Source organism: Staurois parvus, unplaced genomic scaffold (genome assembly GCF_062004578.1).
Source record: "Staurois parvus isolate SC_StPar_1 unplaced genomic scaffold, SC_StPar_1.0 ptg000122l, whole genome shotgun sequence".
Classification (NCBI taxonomy): domain Eukaryota; kingdom Metazoa; phylum Chordata; class Amphibia; order Anura; family Ranidae; genus Staurois; species Staurois parvus.
In genome coordinates this window covers 1,119,559-1,135,578 of record NW_028317918.1, presented here as the reverse complement: position 1 = coordinate 1,135,578, position 16,020 = coordinate 1,119,559, and the positions used below count along the sequence as shown (strand labels likewise).

Sequence of the window (16,020 nt, the reverse complement as noted above, 5' to 3'; positions counted from 1 at the left end):
GTGCCAATGATTTGGAGAGAGCCAACAGATCATGTTAGTAATTGTTACTTTTGTATGGTGCCTCCAATTGTAAAAGGGCTAAATAAGAAGAAAAAGTTATCTGTGCACTATCCAAATATTCCATCGGCAATACGTCCAGTTCCTCATGGAGAGGGGCTACCAATTCCTAAAGCACCAGAATCCTTCGTGGTTGAGTCAAGTGAGGAAGAACCTGAAGCGTGTAGTCACGTGCAGTTGTAAGAGATAGCCCTTTCCTCGAATACAAGAGAAAAGCCAAGAGAAGCAAAACCGACACAAACTGAAGACAAAACTAGTGAGAATCCTAAGTATTAAAATGATTCAACTTAGCTTATGGCTATAATTTTTCTTGGTAATCCTATGCAATATATTATGCCATTTAGGCTTTGTTATGTAGTCAATATCACTTGCTTTATATTTGTGGAAAGACATCTATCTATATAATTATTGTGCATTATGTAGTCATTACGCCTATAGTAGAAAACTTTCCATTTACAGAAAAACTAGAGCCAATTGACAAATTTCATTGTTATATTTGAACTCAGAATGTGAAATTCATTAAGAAATGGATCCTTTTGTTTCCAAAACTGGCAAAAAATAAAAATTTGTTGAACAGTGTTAAGGGATTTAGACCAGATTACCTCACAAATATTCCTATTTATGAAGCAAAATATTTTCATTGTGATTTTAATTGAGTGGTATCCTCTCTTAAGCCAGTCATTTGACAGATAGCAGTTTGAAGAGACATACAGCATAAGAATTAATCAATTGCACTTCCAACAGACATTATTTTGGGAAGGCAATATATCATTGCATAGGTTTCCATACACGCAGGGTCCAGTGCTGATCGGCAACATTACAGGCCACCCTCACGATACATTGACCCTTCACCTTGTGCAGGGTAGGGGTAACATTCTGGGCGATTATAGCTGTAGGAATGGATCCAATCTTCTGATCTCTTTTGGAACCATTGAAAATCTCGTAAAATTGTGCAGACAGCTGAAGAGCAGTGGCCATCACCTTCAGACACTGGAATTCAAACTGTTCAAAGTAGTTCCTACAGGGGAGATGACTTCCTATCTTTTTTTTGCCAGTGTTCATTCACCTGTAAGTGGCACATAACCCTGTATTGTGAAGACTACTAAAGCTGCCTGACCCTGAAAGTAGAAAAAAATCTTGAAAAAAAAGGTAGAAAGCACAAGGAATGGTTTGCTTCTCTCAGAGCAGAGAGAAGATGTATTTTTTCCTAAGGACAGCAAAGCAAAGAAAATGGAATGCTGGGAGTAGGAGGGGTTATACTGGGCAGCCCTTACAGTTTGCCAGTGTCCAATCTCCAGAAGACAGTTGCATAGCCCTCTGAACCTGGATACGTCTCCTGTGTCCAGTATTGTACCGCTGAGTATATTTTCTTTCTTTATTTTGCCATGCACATAATTAGGCATTGTTTGCAAAAGGAATTTTCCCCATATTAACCAGGATAAGTGAAATTCCTTTGCAAAGTGACCATGCTCTACTCCCCTAATAAATCAACCTCCATATGTATACCTGAAGTATCAAGCCCCCGGAGCTGACCATGTACTCGATGTACATTTAACTTTGCAGCTATTTCTTTTCCTTTCTCAGCTCCAGCATTGGACCTTAGGGATCCTGAGGACTGTGGTTGCATCTTAGTAGCATTAGCATATTTTTCAAAATTTACAGTTGGCCGACCAGTTTCTGGGTTATTTGGGGCTTCTTCTACCACACCCCTGCAACAGAAAGGAAGACAGTAAAGTAGCTATTTCATGTTTCTATTGTTGTCCAAGCTCTGCATTAAAGTGTTACTAAATCCATGACCTTGCATTCACTATATCCGGTCTCCCACAGTACACAGAACATGGAAATGCAATTACTTTAGTAAATATAAATTGCTAAATACCTTTTCTCAACAGCAGTATATAGCAGTCTTGTGGCTTCTATCAGTGTCCAGCTGAGCACCCGTTAACGCTTGTAGGAGAAGTTTTCATTCTGCTCTGACTGTCCTATGAGACTGCATAACCCCTTACCTTCTGTCTGTCTGGACAGTGCTGATTGGCCCTGTGCTGATCACATGCACCCTCCAAAAGAAAAAAAAAATCCTCTCTAGCAATACACACTAAACTAAGCATGAGTGCAGAGTGACTCCTAGAGCTCTGTACTATCAGCAGATGAATTGGGGATAGTAGTAGAAGGGGAGGATCAGAGAAGACAGGAACAAGCAGCCTTTTTACACAATGCGGAGGACTAACCCCTTAGGTTCCACTGTAAGTATGACAAACATGCTTTACAGCATATACAGACTGATCTTACTGATGTGGGTTTAGTAACAATGAAACCTATGTTTCTCTATTTACACAGCAGGATACTGCTAAGATTTGTGTGCTTGCTTTAGAAAATACTTAAAAATTGATACATGTTCTCTGTGTTTCCATAAGACCATAGTCTCTGTAAAAGGAATAATGATAGGAATGAAATGCTACTTCATTTATTAAAGATAAAATAATTTTACAACTTAGCAGCCTCATTGTCTTTTAAAGTATGAGGGAATATAATTAGACAAATAGCAGATGTTATACTCCTCTGCCTGAAAATATGATCTGCTTCAGATTTTGATAACTATATTACAACTTGGAACAGCAATGATGACAATTCTTTACCTGTTCATACGGACTTGTGTAGCAATTCTATCAAAACAAAGAGCAACCAAAGACACATGGGTGACACTTTTATTTGTTGCTGTATTAGAGGACTCTTCAATTGATGCTTGTAACAAACAGAGATTAACCTGAAAAAAACAAAAACAAATTAATAAAACAAAAATGACAGACACAAAACTGAATAGCAAGGTGTGTAACTAAAATAAAAAAATCAACTTGTATCGAGCCTTCAATCACCTCCATCTCATCCCAAGGCCATATTAAGTTGGACTCTCTAAAAGATCAATGTCCAGACTATTTGGGTGCCGATTTTTATTTTCATTATTCATTAGGGGAGAATGATACCAATATTTGGATTTGCAATGGTAGCAATAGTTGGGCAGAGCTGGAAACTTTAGTAAGGGAATATGTAGTGTCGCTAGAGTCCCTAAGAGGTATAAGAAAGAAGCCAGCCTGCAACTAAAATGTAATTATTGGGTAATGCAGAACTTTAAAAATATTTTGTTACATTTTCAAGAACTCTGAAGCAAACCATCACCTTGGGAATAGAAACATTGGCTTGCAGTCCCTTGATCTTCACATTATCCTGGGTTAGCACTGCTTTAGTTTGTGTTTGATTTGTGCTTCCTTTAACCTGAGTCTCAGGCTTGGCCAATTTATTATCTTGCTTTGAAGATAGCTGGAAAAAACAGTAATACACATGGTTACTTCCATAAATCGATCATGACCATTAAAAGTACAACTGCATAGCATCATTCAGTAAACAGTACCCTGGAGCTCCTAAATAGAAGACAATATATTGCTTTCACTGTAACAGGTTTTATGAGAGCAATAATACATTTTCCAGTACCAGCACATAAATTATACACAGCCCTAATGTAAACATTATAGCTCCATTCTTCCTGATTAAACCAAAATGATGCCTAACATTTACATAGGAATTCTATATTGTCTATCCTTTCTTCTTGTGTTTCCATTAAGGTCTTGTTCATCACACTCAGTTCAACATTTTGTCTGTGTAGAATACATATTCTGGAAATAAAATGTAAAAAATGTTATCATTACAGTGATGTGAGGAAAAAAAATCTCATACATTTTCCGAGAAAGTAGTTTTGCTGTTCTGAACGGCTTCTTTTAGCACCTTTGTGTGCAGATCATCAACAATTGCAGCTGGATGTCTTGTGCTGGTGAAATGAACCATAGCTTCTATGTACCTTACAGATAAAGAGAAAAGAAAATTGAATTATAAAAAGACACATATTAACTGCCTTGGTGATTCAGGAACAATATATAAGTAAAGCAAAGACACAAAGCCACTAATATTGTTATAGGTGCCATTATCCTAATTGCAGGAGTATTGCAGCTTGATAACTAAGGGTGTTTTTGTAATTTATAATCTTATTTTACTGTAAAATGTGACCATTATTTTCTCACTATTTTAAAATAAAGTTTAGGACTAAAAAATTACAGAACTTTAAATCTGTATGCGCTTATGTGAATTTTGTGTGTTTTTTCATATTTTTACTTTTAATCAGTATAACAACACCTCAAACCAAAAATGTAATACATTACAGCTTACCAATTATTAGATGTGGTGGCTGTGTAAGTTTACTTTTTTTTTTTGTTTTCTTTTAGCCTTTTTTTTCCCCTCTCTGTTTTCACCTGGTGTTCTGGCCAGTAACATGCCTCCTTTATTAAGAGTGCTTACGCTATGCAGGAGGAACAGACACACCTTTGGACAGTAGCAATGTCAGCCTGGTGGAAGGGGAGTGTTAGATGTTCTAAAATCTAGCAGATTAAGGCTCTATGTGCAGTAGCACAATTTTCTGCTCCTAGAAGCTAAATAGTGTTATCCCATGTCTCCAAGCACATTATTTTAGGCAAATAGCATTTTTCAAGATTCAGCATTTAAAAGCAGAAAAAAAAATGCTGAATGCTCCTAAATACTCCTAATCGCCACTAAAACGTTCCTAACAGCTTTTTTTCTAGTTAATTTTCCCTACATATACCATAAAAAATGTAAATAAAATGCTAACATTTCTAAACGCTTCTAAACGCTATTAAAAATGCTATTACCACTGTTTTTTAGCCTGCATTTTTTCCAGCGCTCTTTGAGGTTAAAAAAAAAAAACCACTAGTGAGCATGGAGCCTTAGATAAACTGATAAACTGAAACAAACTGAAATCAAACTCTAGCTAGTACTTTGTTAGCAGTTACCAGAAAAAGTTTGTTTTCCCTTTTGGGATAAATGTTCTACATGTATAAATAAAACTGATCATTGTCAGCACCTCTGTCTGTGGTAAATGGTATGTCTCATCCCTGTATCTGTTACATCTGCAAGAAAGCATGTTCATTTGAAAAACAACAGACTAACTGGCCTAATCACCAAGTTAAAAACTGGATTTTTTTCTACATACAGTGGGGCAAAAAAGTATTTAGTCAGCCACCAATTGTGCAAGTTCTCCCACTTAAAAAGATGAGAGAGGCCTGTAATTGGCATCACAGGTAGACCTCAATTATGAGAGACAAAATGAGAAAAAAAATCCAGACAATCACATTGGCTGATTTGGAAAGAATTTATTTGCAAATTATGGTGGAAAATAAGTATTTGATCACCTACAAACAAGCAAGATTTCTGGCTCTCACAGACCTGTACCTTCTTCTTTAAGAGGTTCTTATGTCCTGCACTCATTACCTGTATCAATGGCACCTGTTTGAACTTGTTATCAGTATAAAAGACACCTGTCCACAACCTCAAACAGTCACACTCCAAACTCCACTATGGTGAAGACCAAAGAGCTGTCGAAGGACACCAGAAACAAAATTGTAGACCTGCACCAGGCTGGGAAGACTGAATCTGCAATAGGCAAGCAGCTTGGTCTGAACAAATCAACTGTGGGAGCATTAATTAGAAAATGGAAGACATACAAGACCACTGATAATCTCCCTCGATCTGGGGCTCCACGCAAGATCTCACCCCGTGGGGTCAAAATGATTACAAGAACGGTGAGCAAAAATCCCAGGACCACACGGGGGGACCTAGTGAATGACCTGCAGAGAACTGGGACCAACGTAACAAATGCTACCATCAGTAACACACTACGCCGCCAGGGACTCAGATTCTGCAGTGCCAGACGTGTCCCCCTGCTTAAGCCAGTACATGTCCGGGCCCGTCTGAAGTTTGCTAGAGAGCATTTGGATGATCCAGAAGAGGATTGGGAGAATGTCATATGGTCAGATGAAACCAAAATAGAACTGTTTGGTAGAAACACAACTCGTCGTGTTTGGAGGAGAGAGAATGCTGAGTTGCATCCAAAGAACACCATACCTACTGTGAAGCATGGGGGTGGCAACATCATGCTTTGGGCCTGTTTCTCCGCAAAGGGACCAGGACGACTGATCCATGTACAGGACGGAATGAATGGGGCCATGTATTGTAAGATTTTGAGTACAAACCTCCTTCCATCAGCAAGGGCATTGAAGATGAAACATGGCTGGGTCTTCCAACATGACAATGATCCCAAACATACCACCTGGGCAATGAAGGAGTGGCTTAGTAAGAAGCATTTCAAGGTCCTGGAGTGGCCTAGCCAGTCTCCAGATCTCAACCCCATAGAAAACCTTTGGAGGGAGTTGAAAGTCCATGTTGCCCAGCGACAGCCCCAAAACATCACTGCTCTAGAGGAGATCTGCATGGAGGAATGGGCCAACATACCAGCAACAGTGTGTGCCAACCTTGTGAAGACTTACAGGAAACGTTTGACCTCTGTCATTGCCAATAAAGAATATATAACAAAGTATTGAGATGAACTTTTCATATTGACCAAATACTTATTTTCCACCATAATTTGCAAATACATTCTTTCCAAATCAGCCAATGTGATTGTCTGGATTTATTTTTCTCATTTTGTCTCTTATAGTTGAGGTCTACCTATGATGCCAATTACAGGCCTCTCTCATCTTTTTAAGTGGGAGAACTTGCACAATTAGTGGCTGACTAAATACCTTTTTGCCCCACTGTACTTACCTGCAAAATCAATTTCTTGGATTACATCACAGACACAGAACAGGCTATTCATGACTATGTGGGTTATAGGCCACCTATAGGTGGATGGATACTGGCCAATCAATCAGAGAGGAGGTCCTCCTCTATATAACCCCTCCTACAAAGGAAGCACTTCAGTTTTTGTAGCAAGCAAGAAAAAATTCCAGAAAGAGGGGCAGGACCTCTGTGTCCTGTAATATACTCCAAAACAAGGATTTTACAAGTAAGTATGTAAAAAAAAATCCAGTTTTCTTTATCATACATCATGGGACACAGAGCAGGCTAATTATGTGGGATGTCCCAAAGTAATAAAGAATTTGAGGGGAGGGTGATACCATGATAGCCACCATCAATAAACCCTCAGGAACTAATCAGCCACCTGTAAAACACAAAGGCAGAATCCTCTGCAGTTCTGGCATCCACCTGGTAAAACCTTGTGAATGTGTGAACCATGGACCATGTAACAGCCTTGCAAACCTGAGCTACTGATGCCTGATGACAGATTGCCCAAGATTTCCCCACACTCCGAGTAGTGTGCACTGTAGCAATCATGTCCACAGAGGTGGACACGGTTCAACCATTTTGGCTCCAATCCCCATCTTGGCAAAGGATCCTCCATCTTGTACAAACATATCCCCCTCATTCTTATTCTTCCTCTCTGTTCAGCCACAGTGACAAAGGGCCTGTGTGTTGGCAGTGTCACAGGAGGCCTGAGCAAAGCAGGGAGCCCAGAGTTATATAACCCGCAAGGGAGCTGGGGCCTCGCTGTCAAAAGAACCTGTGCAATCTAGCACATCGTAAAAAGATAACCCAGGCCTTCCCCAGAGTTCAAAGACATTCCAGAGGAGCAGAGACTAGATAACACTTTTAAAATCCATTTTCCCCTATGTCTCATATCTTGGAATATGCAAAACATACATAAAAACCAGGTATATCTTCAGATTGACCACGAGAAGACAAACAGTTTGATAGGTCACACTCCCTGACTGGAATACCTAGGACAGCAGAAAATTACATCTCTTAAAACCTTCAAATATGTATTTCATATTTCATATCTAACCATTCCTCAGATGCATCTGCATAGTAATCTACCCAAGGGTGGAATGTCACTTGTGCATAGGAAAAGTTATGAGCCAAAACATGAACTATGAGAGATTTTGGCTCTAGTTTAGGTCTACGCCCAGACCTTCCCTCCCTGAATGAAGCATTGGTCCTTGGATTTAGAGACACCCCCTGCTGGGGGACTCCAAAATGGGCTGTCAGGCCTAAGAGAAGAAGTTGAACAATTCTCCCTTTTAACATCAGAACCAACCTGGGAGACGTGCCCTTTTGCTCTGAAACTTGATCTGGAAACCCAAGGCTGATTGGCAAGTACTTTAACCCTTTAACCTCCTTTCTGTTACCTGTTTGCTGTGCTATTGTTCTCTGTGTATTTACATATATATTGGTTACATCTTTTTTCTGTAAATATTTTTATTGCACCCTTTTGACCTTTTAGTAATAAATCTTTCCTTCTGAAAGTGTTGAACTGTTTCTATAGCTCTTTATTGCAACTTACGAATTCCTGCCTCTATAAGAGCGCTACTGTGTTTGTTTAACCCTCTGTATAACCTGCCTGCGGTGACAGTGCTATACAGACGATTATCTCAACCATCATAGTGTTATTGCTGAGATTGCCGAGTTTCCTCTTTCTCTATACAAAAAGGAGATGGTGGCAGTGTGAAGGGTTAATTGCGTAATTAACCTGACCCAGTAACAAGCACATTCAGGCTGCCGGTACATCGATTGGTGGTCCATGAGCTGGAAAATCATTGTGAGGGTGCAGCTGGGTGTGGCATTGTTACGCACGTGACATCGGGGTTTCAGATTGGCTAGTCCTTCGGTCACAAGTTTGGTGAGAAGGTCAAAGGTCTGACGCCGCAATCGTCACATATTGGCTGGCAGCATACGTGGGATAGTTGCATTAGAGCTTCAGTGCAGTGTTAGAAATTGGCTCTGCACTGAAGGATTGTAACCTCTGTGGAAACAGTCCTTAGAAACAAGTGGTGCATATTTTTCATTCATATATATATATATATATATATATATATATATATATATATATATATATAGAGAGAGAGAGAGAGACAGGCAGACAGACAGACATATAGCAACAGCTCCTTCCTTTTTCTACTTTCTATTACATCTTTGCTTGCAATTATGCCTGGTGACGCAGAATACAGGAAAATGAGCAAAAGTGATTTGAGTGCGGAATGTGCCTCACAGGGAATTAACGTTGGTTGCAAAACTCATGATGATTTGTGACCTACTGGAGCATTATATCCGAGCAGATCAGAACTCAGCGGAACTTGCCCATGATAAGGTTCCCGCTACCTACGTTCCCAGTGGCTCAGAGATGGCCTCGCAGGATGGGCATACAGAGACTAACACTGGAGGATCACCGAATGGTAGCGTCACACCACCGCCTGAGAGGGCCAACACCGGAGTGCCTGTAACTAGCAGAGCCTCTCCTCAGATGCAGGAAGCCCTGAAACGCATCATGGAGAAAGATCCTGGGGCATACCTGTGGTTCCTTGAACACCAGGCTGACAGAGAGGTGGCGGAACGCCAAGCAGCGGCTGACAGAGAAACTGCAGAACGCCAGGCTGAGAAAGAGGCAGTGCAGAGGGAAGCTGATCATCGGCACGAGCTGGAGATGGCAAGGCTCCAGCCACAGTGACAGGTGCAGAACCCCGGGTCCCTAGAGCACAGGGACGCCACTCTGGCCGTGGGCATAGCAGCCAAGTTCCAGTGATGGAAAAAGATAGTGACATTGACACGTATTTATGTCATTTGAAAAAACGTGCCGTCAGTACCATCTGCCCCCAGCTCAATGGGCTCGGTACCTGACACCAGGGCTACAAGGCAAGGCCCTGGACGCGTTTGTTGAATTGCCAGAGGGGCAGGACGATGATTACGAAGTTTCAAAAGATGCCATTGTCCGGAAGTAGCAGATGACCCCGGAAGTGTACCGCAAGCGGTTCAGGTCCATGCAAAAGGGGCCTGGGGACTCTTAAACGGATGTGGCGAGTCGCTTACGCACCACATTCTGGTAGTGGACTAAAGGACTGAAAGTGGCCTCCTACGAGTCTTCAGAAGATCTCATGATACGAGATCAGCTCCTGCATATCTGCCCGGCAGACAGTTTGTCTTGGAGAGAGAGCCAGCATCTACTAAAGCTGCAGCCAATTTGGCCGATACCTACGTTCATACGCGAGTGTCTGACCCTCCCAAGGCTCCTCTAAATGGCTGGAAAGGAGGGAAATCGCCCCTAGCAACCCCTCCTACGTCAATGAGTCAAGCTTCCCCTCCGCCCACACCTGCAGCACTTGGAGTCAAGCCATCCCTGCCTGACAACCGCAGATGTTTCACCTGTGGGAAAGCTGGACATCTCAGGACGCAGTGTCCTGAACAGAAGCAGACGATATCATCTGGCCAGCCGGCCAGCAACTCTTCTTCCGTGCTGTTCGTCCGCAGGAAGATACAGGTAACCCCCACCAACTTGCAGCCAGTCACTGTGGGCAACCGGTCTGTAACTGGTTTCCGGGACAACGGGACATGAAGTCATCTTGATCCGGCCAGAGGTGATTGAGCAAAGGAACCTCATCCCAGAAAAGTTCCTTACCCTCACAGGAGTTGGGGGGACCCATTCACGTATACCCTGTGCAAAGGTATTCTTTGATTGGGGTGCGGGAAGGGGGATGAGGGAGGTGGGGGTCTCGGATGAAATTCCCACACCTGTTTTATTGGGTGCTGATCTAGGCACTCTTGTTTCCTATTATGCCCCTGCCGAGAACACCCGGAAAGTCCCCCTGAAACTCTCTGAACATGCCAAGGTACTGTGTGCAGATAATGGGGTAATGTCTGGGCAACCTGTGGATGGACAGAGAGAGGGGGCTGGGAATGGAGTGGGGTTACAGGATTCTCAATTATCTGGAGAACGAGAAGAAATCACCTTGCCTGGGGAGGTATCGAACTCATGTGTCATTGATATTATAAACGTGACTGTTGATAATGATAATGACGATGATGCTGATATTGATAATGTCAGTAATGTTGATGATAATGTTGGTAATGCTAATGATTACGATGGTCATGATGATAAAAATGATGCATTTTCATTGTTGGGAGTCACCCACAGTGCTGTGAAGGGGGCAGAGGTACAATCTCTGGGGGCTGAGCAAAGGGATGGTCTGGATAGACCTGTTCCTTGCCCAGGCCCAGAAGATTCTACCTTGATAAGTGCCCAGCCGTTGGCCTCGCATGGTACTGGGCAGCTGTTTGGGGCTTGTAGTTCCACGCATAAGGCAGCACTGGAAAGCAATCCACAAATGAAATTCAGAGGCCAGCTAGCTGTGAGCTTCCCTGCTGAGAAGGGTAAACAAAGGCCTGACAGGGAGGATGGAATGAATGGCCTATCAGCAGGGGGCTTGGAGCCTGAAAACATGTCATCTGATCTGACCTGTCCTGGTGTGTCACCAGGCAGACAAACATGTGTTCTAGGCAGTGACAGCACACCTGGATTGGAAGTATGAGGGACCTCATTGGAATTGATCAGCGGATCTCAGAGAGGGGGCTGCGGCACATAGCTCCAATCACCTCTCCTTTCCACTCAGGTACAGAAGCTGCTGGCAATGCCTATGGTAGATGGTGTCAGAGTTCAGGAAACCCGGGGAGAGCTCACCGTGCTGTTCAGGCGTTGGACAGCAGAGTGTATCCCTCCCTCCTGCCTTCCGCCAACCTCATCTCCCAGGAGGTGCAGACTGAATGGGCCAAAGAGACAGAGGGAATGGCGCAGTCAGGAATCCAGGGGTAATTCAAAGGAACCATACTAGACCTTAGGTATGCTCCAAGAGCACAGGCAACACTTTCAGCGACCATCCACCTTACAGGCTCTGGCGAAAAAACGGAAGTACTTCCAATGTAGGAGGGGTTAATATAGGAGAGGACCTCCTCTCTGATTGGTCGGCCAGTGTCCATTCACCTATCAGTGGCCTATAATCCACAAGGTCATGAATAGCCTGCTCTGTGTCCCATGATGTACAATAAAGAAATAGAAGAAAGGAAAAAAAAAAGTAACAAAGCCATCACACCTAAGAATTGGTAAATTGCAATATAATAAATATTTGCATATGGATTTAATACCGATTTCAGGCTCTAAAGTCAAATGTAAATCCAATCAAATTTTTCTAGTTATAGATAGAGTCTGGTGGACTGAGTCACCAAGTTGTTGTCACTTCCTTTTTCAGTATTCATTACCCATAACTCTGATTCTGCTCTCTTCTGTTTTGGAGTTTTAGGTGTTCTCATCTATCTCCTAGATTGTAAGCTCCAAGGAGCAGGACCCTCTTATCCCTCTTGTATTGAACTGTATTGTTGTATTGTCTCCCATTATATTGTAAAGCGCTGGGCAAACTGTTGGTGCTATATAAATCCTGTATAATAATAATAATCCGGAAGTGTTCTCATTCCCCCTTTGATAATCTCCACAAATAAATAAAGGAAAACAATACATTTAGCTGAATTTCAGTATAGCTATTTTTTATACATATACATTTTAAACTGTTGTTAAATCTGTTTTTTTTTTTTTAAGTGTTGCATAACTGCTATTTTCTGTCTGCAGAACTGATAGTTATTACACTAAGGCTAAATTTACACCTTTCTGTGCACATTTTCATATTTTTACATGTGTTATTAACAATCGTGCATCTTTAGGCTCCATGCAAACTGAGCATTTTGATAATGCTGGTAACATTAGCTGAGTAAAGTCACGTTAAAAATTTTAGTTTTTCAGCTTTTTTTGCGTTTTTGCATTAGCGTTTACCCACATTTTTCTACATTTGCATTTTTTAGTGTTTTTTCCATCAAAAAAAAATATTTTTTTTCTATAATAAAAAAACATTCAAAAACCGCGTTTACCGAGTTTGCAACTGCTACATACAGTTCATGTTTGGACCAGCTTGGCTCTAATGAACTATTTAAAGTGATAGGGAACATGGAGATCAGCTTTAATAAATTATTTGTCATAGGTATGTGTAAAAACAGCATTGCTCTAACTGCTATTTGGGGCAACAAAGCCAGAATCCATACCCAATTTTCTAACTTACCAAGGAAGAGTGTAATATAACAGTAAAAATTCCTTTTTATAAAGGTTTCCATACACATTAGGTGATTGTAATTTGGATTTAAACATACAAAACAGCAAATGTGTGGCACCACTGAGAAAAAAATAGCAACTAGGACCCATAGTTCTCAATTTAAAGAAATTGTTAAAAACGGATGTACAGTGCTCAGCATAAATGAGTTCACCTCTTTTGAAAAGTAATATTTGAATAAATATCTATTAATGAAAACAAGAACAATTTCCAAAATGTTGACAATTTTATAGAACATTTGTTTAGCTCATTACATGAAAGTAAGGTTAATAATATACCTTAGATTACAAAATCTTCAGTTTTACTCAAATTAGTTGATGCAAAAAATGAATACACCCCACAACAAAAACTACTACATCCAGTATTTTGTATGAACTCCATGATTTGTAAGGACAGCACCAAGTCTTCTAGGCATGGAATGAACAAGTTGGCGACATATTGCAACATCTATCTTTTTCCATTCTTCAAAAATGACCTCTTTTAGAGCCTGGATGCTGGATAGAGAGTGATGCTCAGCTTGTCTCAGCAGAATTCCCCATAGGTGTTCGATTGGGTTCAGATCAGGAGACATACTTGGCCACTGAATCACTTTCACCCTGTTCTTCTGCAGAAATGCAATAGTGGCCTTAGATGTGTGTTTTGGATCATTGTCATGTTGGAAAAGTGCACAACAATCAAGGGCACGGAGAGTAGTAGCATCTTCTTTTTCAATATAGAGCAGTATATCTGTGAATTCATGATACCATCAATGAAATGTAGCTCACTGACACCAGCAGCATTCATGCAAGCCCCAGAGAAGGACACTGCCACCACCATGTTTCACTATAGGTACCATGCATTTTTCTTTGTAGTCCTCACCTTTGCGACGCCATACAGTTTTGAAGCCATCAGTTCAAAAACATTTATTTTGGTCTCATCACTCCAGAGTACAGAGTCCCAGTAGTCTTGTTTTTCAGCATGTGTCCTGGCAAATTCTAGGCGGGCGTTAGGAGAGGCTTCCATCGTGAACGACACCCATGCATCCCATTCCTCTGCAGTGTATTGTCGCAGAAAACAATCACCCCAGTTTGGCTTTCTTCTTTAGCTAACTGCAATGAACTTGCATGGTGATTTTTTCAACCCTTCTCATCAGAAGACGCTCCTGTCAAGGTGTAAAATTCCGTGAATGGCCTAGACGTGTCTGTGAGATGGTTGCAGTTCCATCTATGTTAAATTTTTGTATCACTTTTGCTACAGTATTCTGATTGATAAGTAAAGCTTTGCTGATCTTCTTGTAGCCTTCACCTTTCTTGTGTAAAGAAATTATTTTCATTCACAGGCCTTGTGACATTTCTCTTCCATGTGGTGCCATTGCTGACAGCATGAAATTTGAAGGGGTTTTGTTTGTTAAGTAATGCGCTTTTATAATAAACTGTTTGCTGGGCACCTGTTTAATGAATAATTAGACTCACCTGTAGTTTAAGTCTTGTTAATTAGGATTTTGTTGTCTTAAAGTTAGCTTTGCTCCTAAGACTGTCATTGGGGTGTATTCATTTTTACAACATCGACCGCATTTGTGGAAGTAGTTTGCAGTATAATGTCCCATAAAAAATGTTGATTCTGAAAGGAAAGTAAAGGTTTTCTGACAAATATGTTGGGGTGTACTCATTTATTCTGAACATTGTATATGAGGATGCATGTGAGAAGACTAGAAAGTAAAAATGTACTGTCAGAACAATATTTTTTCAGTAAGCATCTACATTTAAAAGCACAATATTTAGTAAAAAGAACAGCTTTTACATAAATATCTTAAGTTCTTTTGATGTAAAAATTTCATATGCATAACATTTTCCATTTGAAATTAACTATAGCCTTACCTGTCCAATGCCTCTGCAACTAATGGGCTAAGAACAATGTCCACTGTACCCTTGACTTCTACAATTGCTGTTGTACGGGTGTGAGATACTGGTTGATCTAGAGTCCATTCTTCAGTCAAAGTCTCATCATCTGTGTTTTCCATTGCCTTCTTCTCCAGAGGAGTGTACGGGGTACTGAATATTAAGGGAAAAAAAACAACAAACTTTAACAAAAGGAACAAATTTCTTTCTCACAATTGATAAGGTTCCAGGGGAGTGGTTCCACTATGCACCAGGTCTGAAGTGGGTCAAATTTCCAGGCAGAAAACAATACTGAAAACACCTAACCATGTTATAATGTTATAATATGGTTGACAATATTTCTAGATAAAAGAAAGAAGTTTTGAAGATGATCCAGCATGCTCATACCTTACAAAAGAGATCCTGTGTGTCACAGACATCATGGATCAATTCTTCTATTAGGTGGATTTAATATTTTTTTTAAAAAATCAATGTTTTATGGAAGACACAATTTTTTCAATGACAAAAGGGATAATAGATTTGGATGCATTGCAATATAAATTTTTTATATCGGTCTGCTATATCCTCACTACAGTGAAACAGTAAAAGGTCTGAATTCACCAGGCAAAACCACCAAAAATGAGCATGTGTTCCAAAATCCCTGTATCCTCTCCAACACGGGGAAGAAATGTAAAAGGACAGGTGCATCTTTATTGGGGTTTTATGTCAGTGATACAGGTATATTTGTTTATTAATTTTCTCACTTTTACAAGAGAGGAGATGTAAGAAAACTGCAGGACCTTTTCTGATCTGTTGCCCAAAATCTGCTTTCCATTTTGAAACGTACAGCGGGTGTGATGCAAAAATAGACTGCAGTAGGATCCTATACTGCTGAGAAATGCAATTGATTGGCAGTGCAAGTGCAAACAATGGAGATTCAAGAGGGAAAAAGAAGAAGTGCAAGGTGAAGAAAAATAACCAAACATACTCATCTATGTGGCTGCAGCATCGGTCAGATGCTGCAACTGTCCCCCACCGGCTCTAAGACCAAGAATATGACCACTGATTGCTCAGTTCTCGGTGTTAACTGAGCAGAGAGTGGTGACTGTCAGTCAGTGGGGACAGTCTGCCCCTCCAGAGCTCAATGAACTGCTGGGCTGTGGAGAGGGCAGAAGAAACTGGCTCAGACTCTCAGTGGCATCCTGAGAGGCTAAGCTAGTTGCCCTTTGGGC

General features: G+C 40.9%; 1 protein-coding gene across 11 annotated transcripts in view; it reads right to left on the bottom strand.

The window, feature by feature from the left end:
- Positions 1 to 16,020, bottom strand: part of BLTP1 (bridge-like lipid transfer protein family member 1) — a 478,785-nt gene that overhangs the window by 183,163 nt on the left and 279,602 nt on the right. For all 11 annotated transcript variants that reach the window (XM_089672161.1, XM_089672163.1, XM_089672166.1 and 8 more), the window contains exons 30-34: positions 14,789 to 14,962; positions 3,787 to 3,907; positions 3,232 to 3,372; positions 2,694 to 2,821; positions 1,564 to 1,766 (exon numbers count right to left, since the gene is read on the bottom strand). In XM_089672161.1, coding sequence (XP_089528287.1) covers positions 1,564 to 1,766; positions 2,694 to 2,821; positions 3,232 to 3,372; positions 3,787 to 3,907; positions 14,789 to 14,962 — 767 coding nt within the window. The remainder of the gene's footprint in view (positions 1 to 1,563; positions 1,767 to 2,693; positions 2,822 to 3,231; positions 3,373 to 3,786; positions 3,908 to 14,788; positions 14,963 to 16,020) is intronic.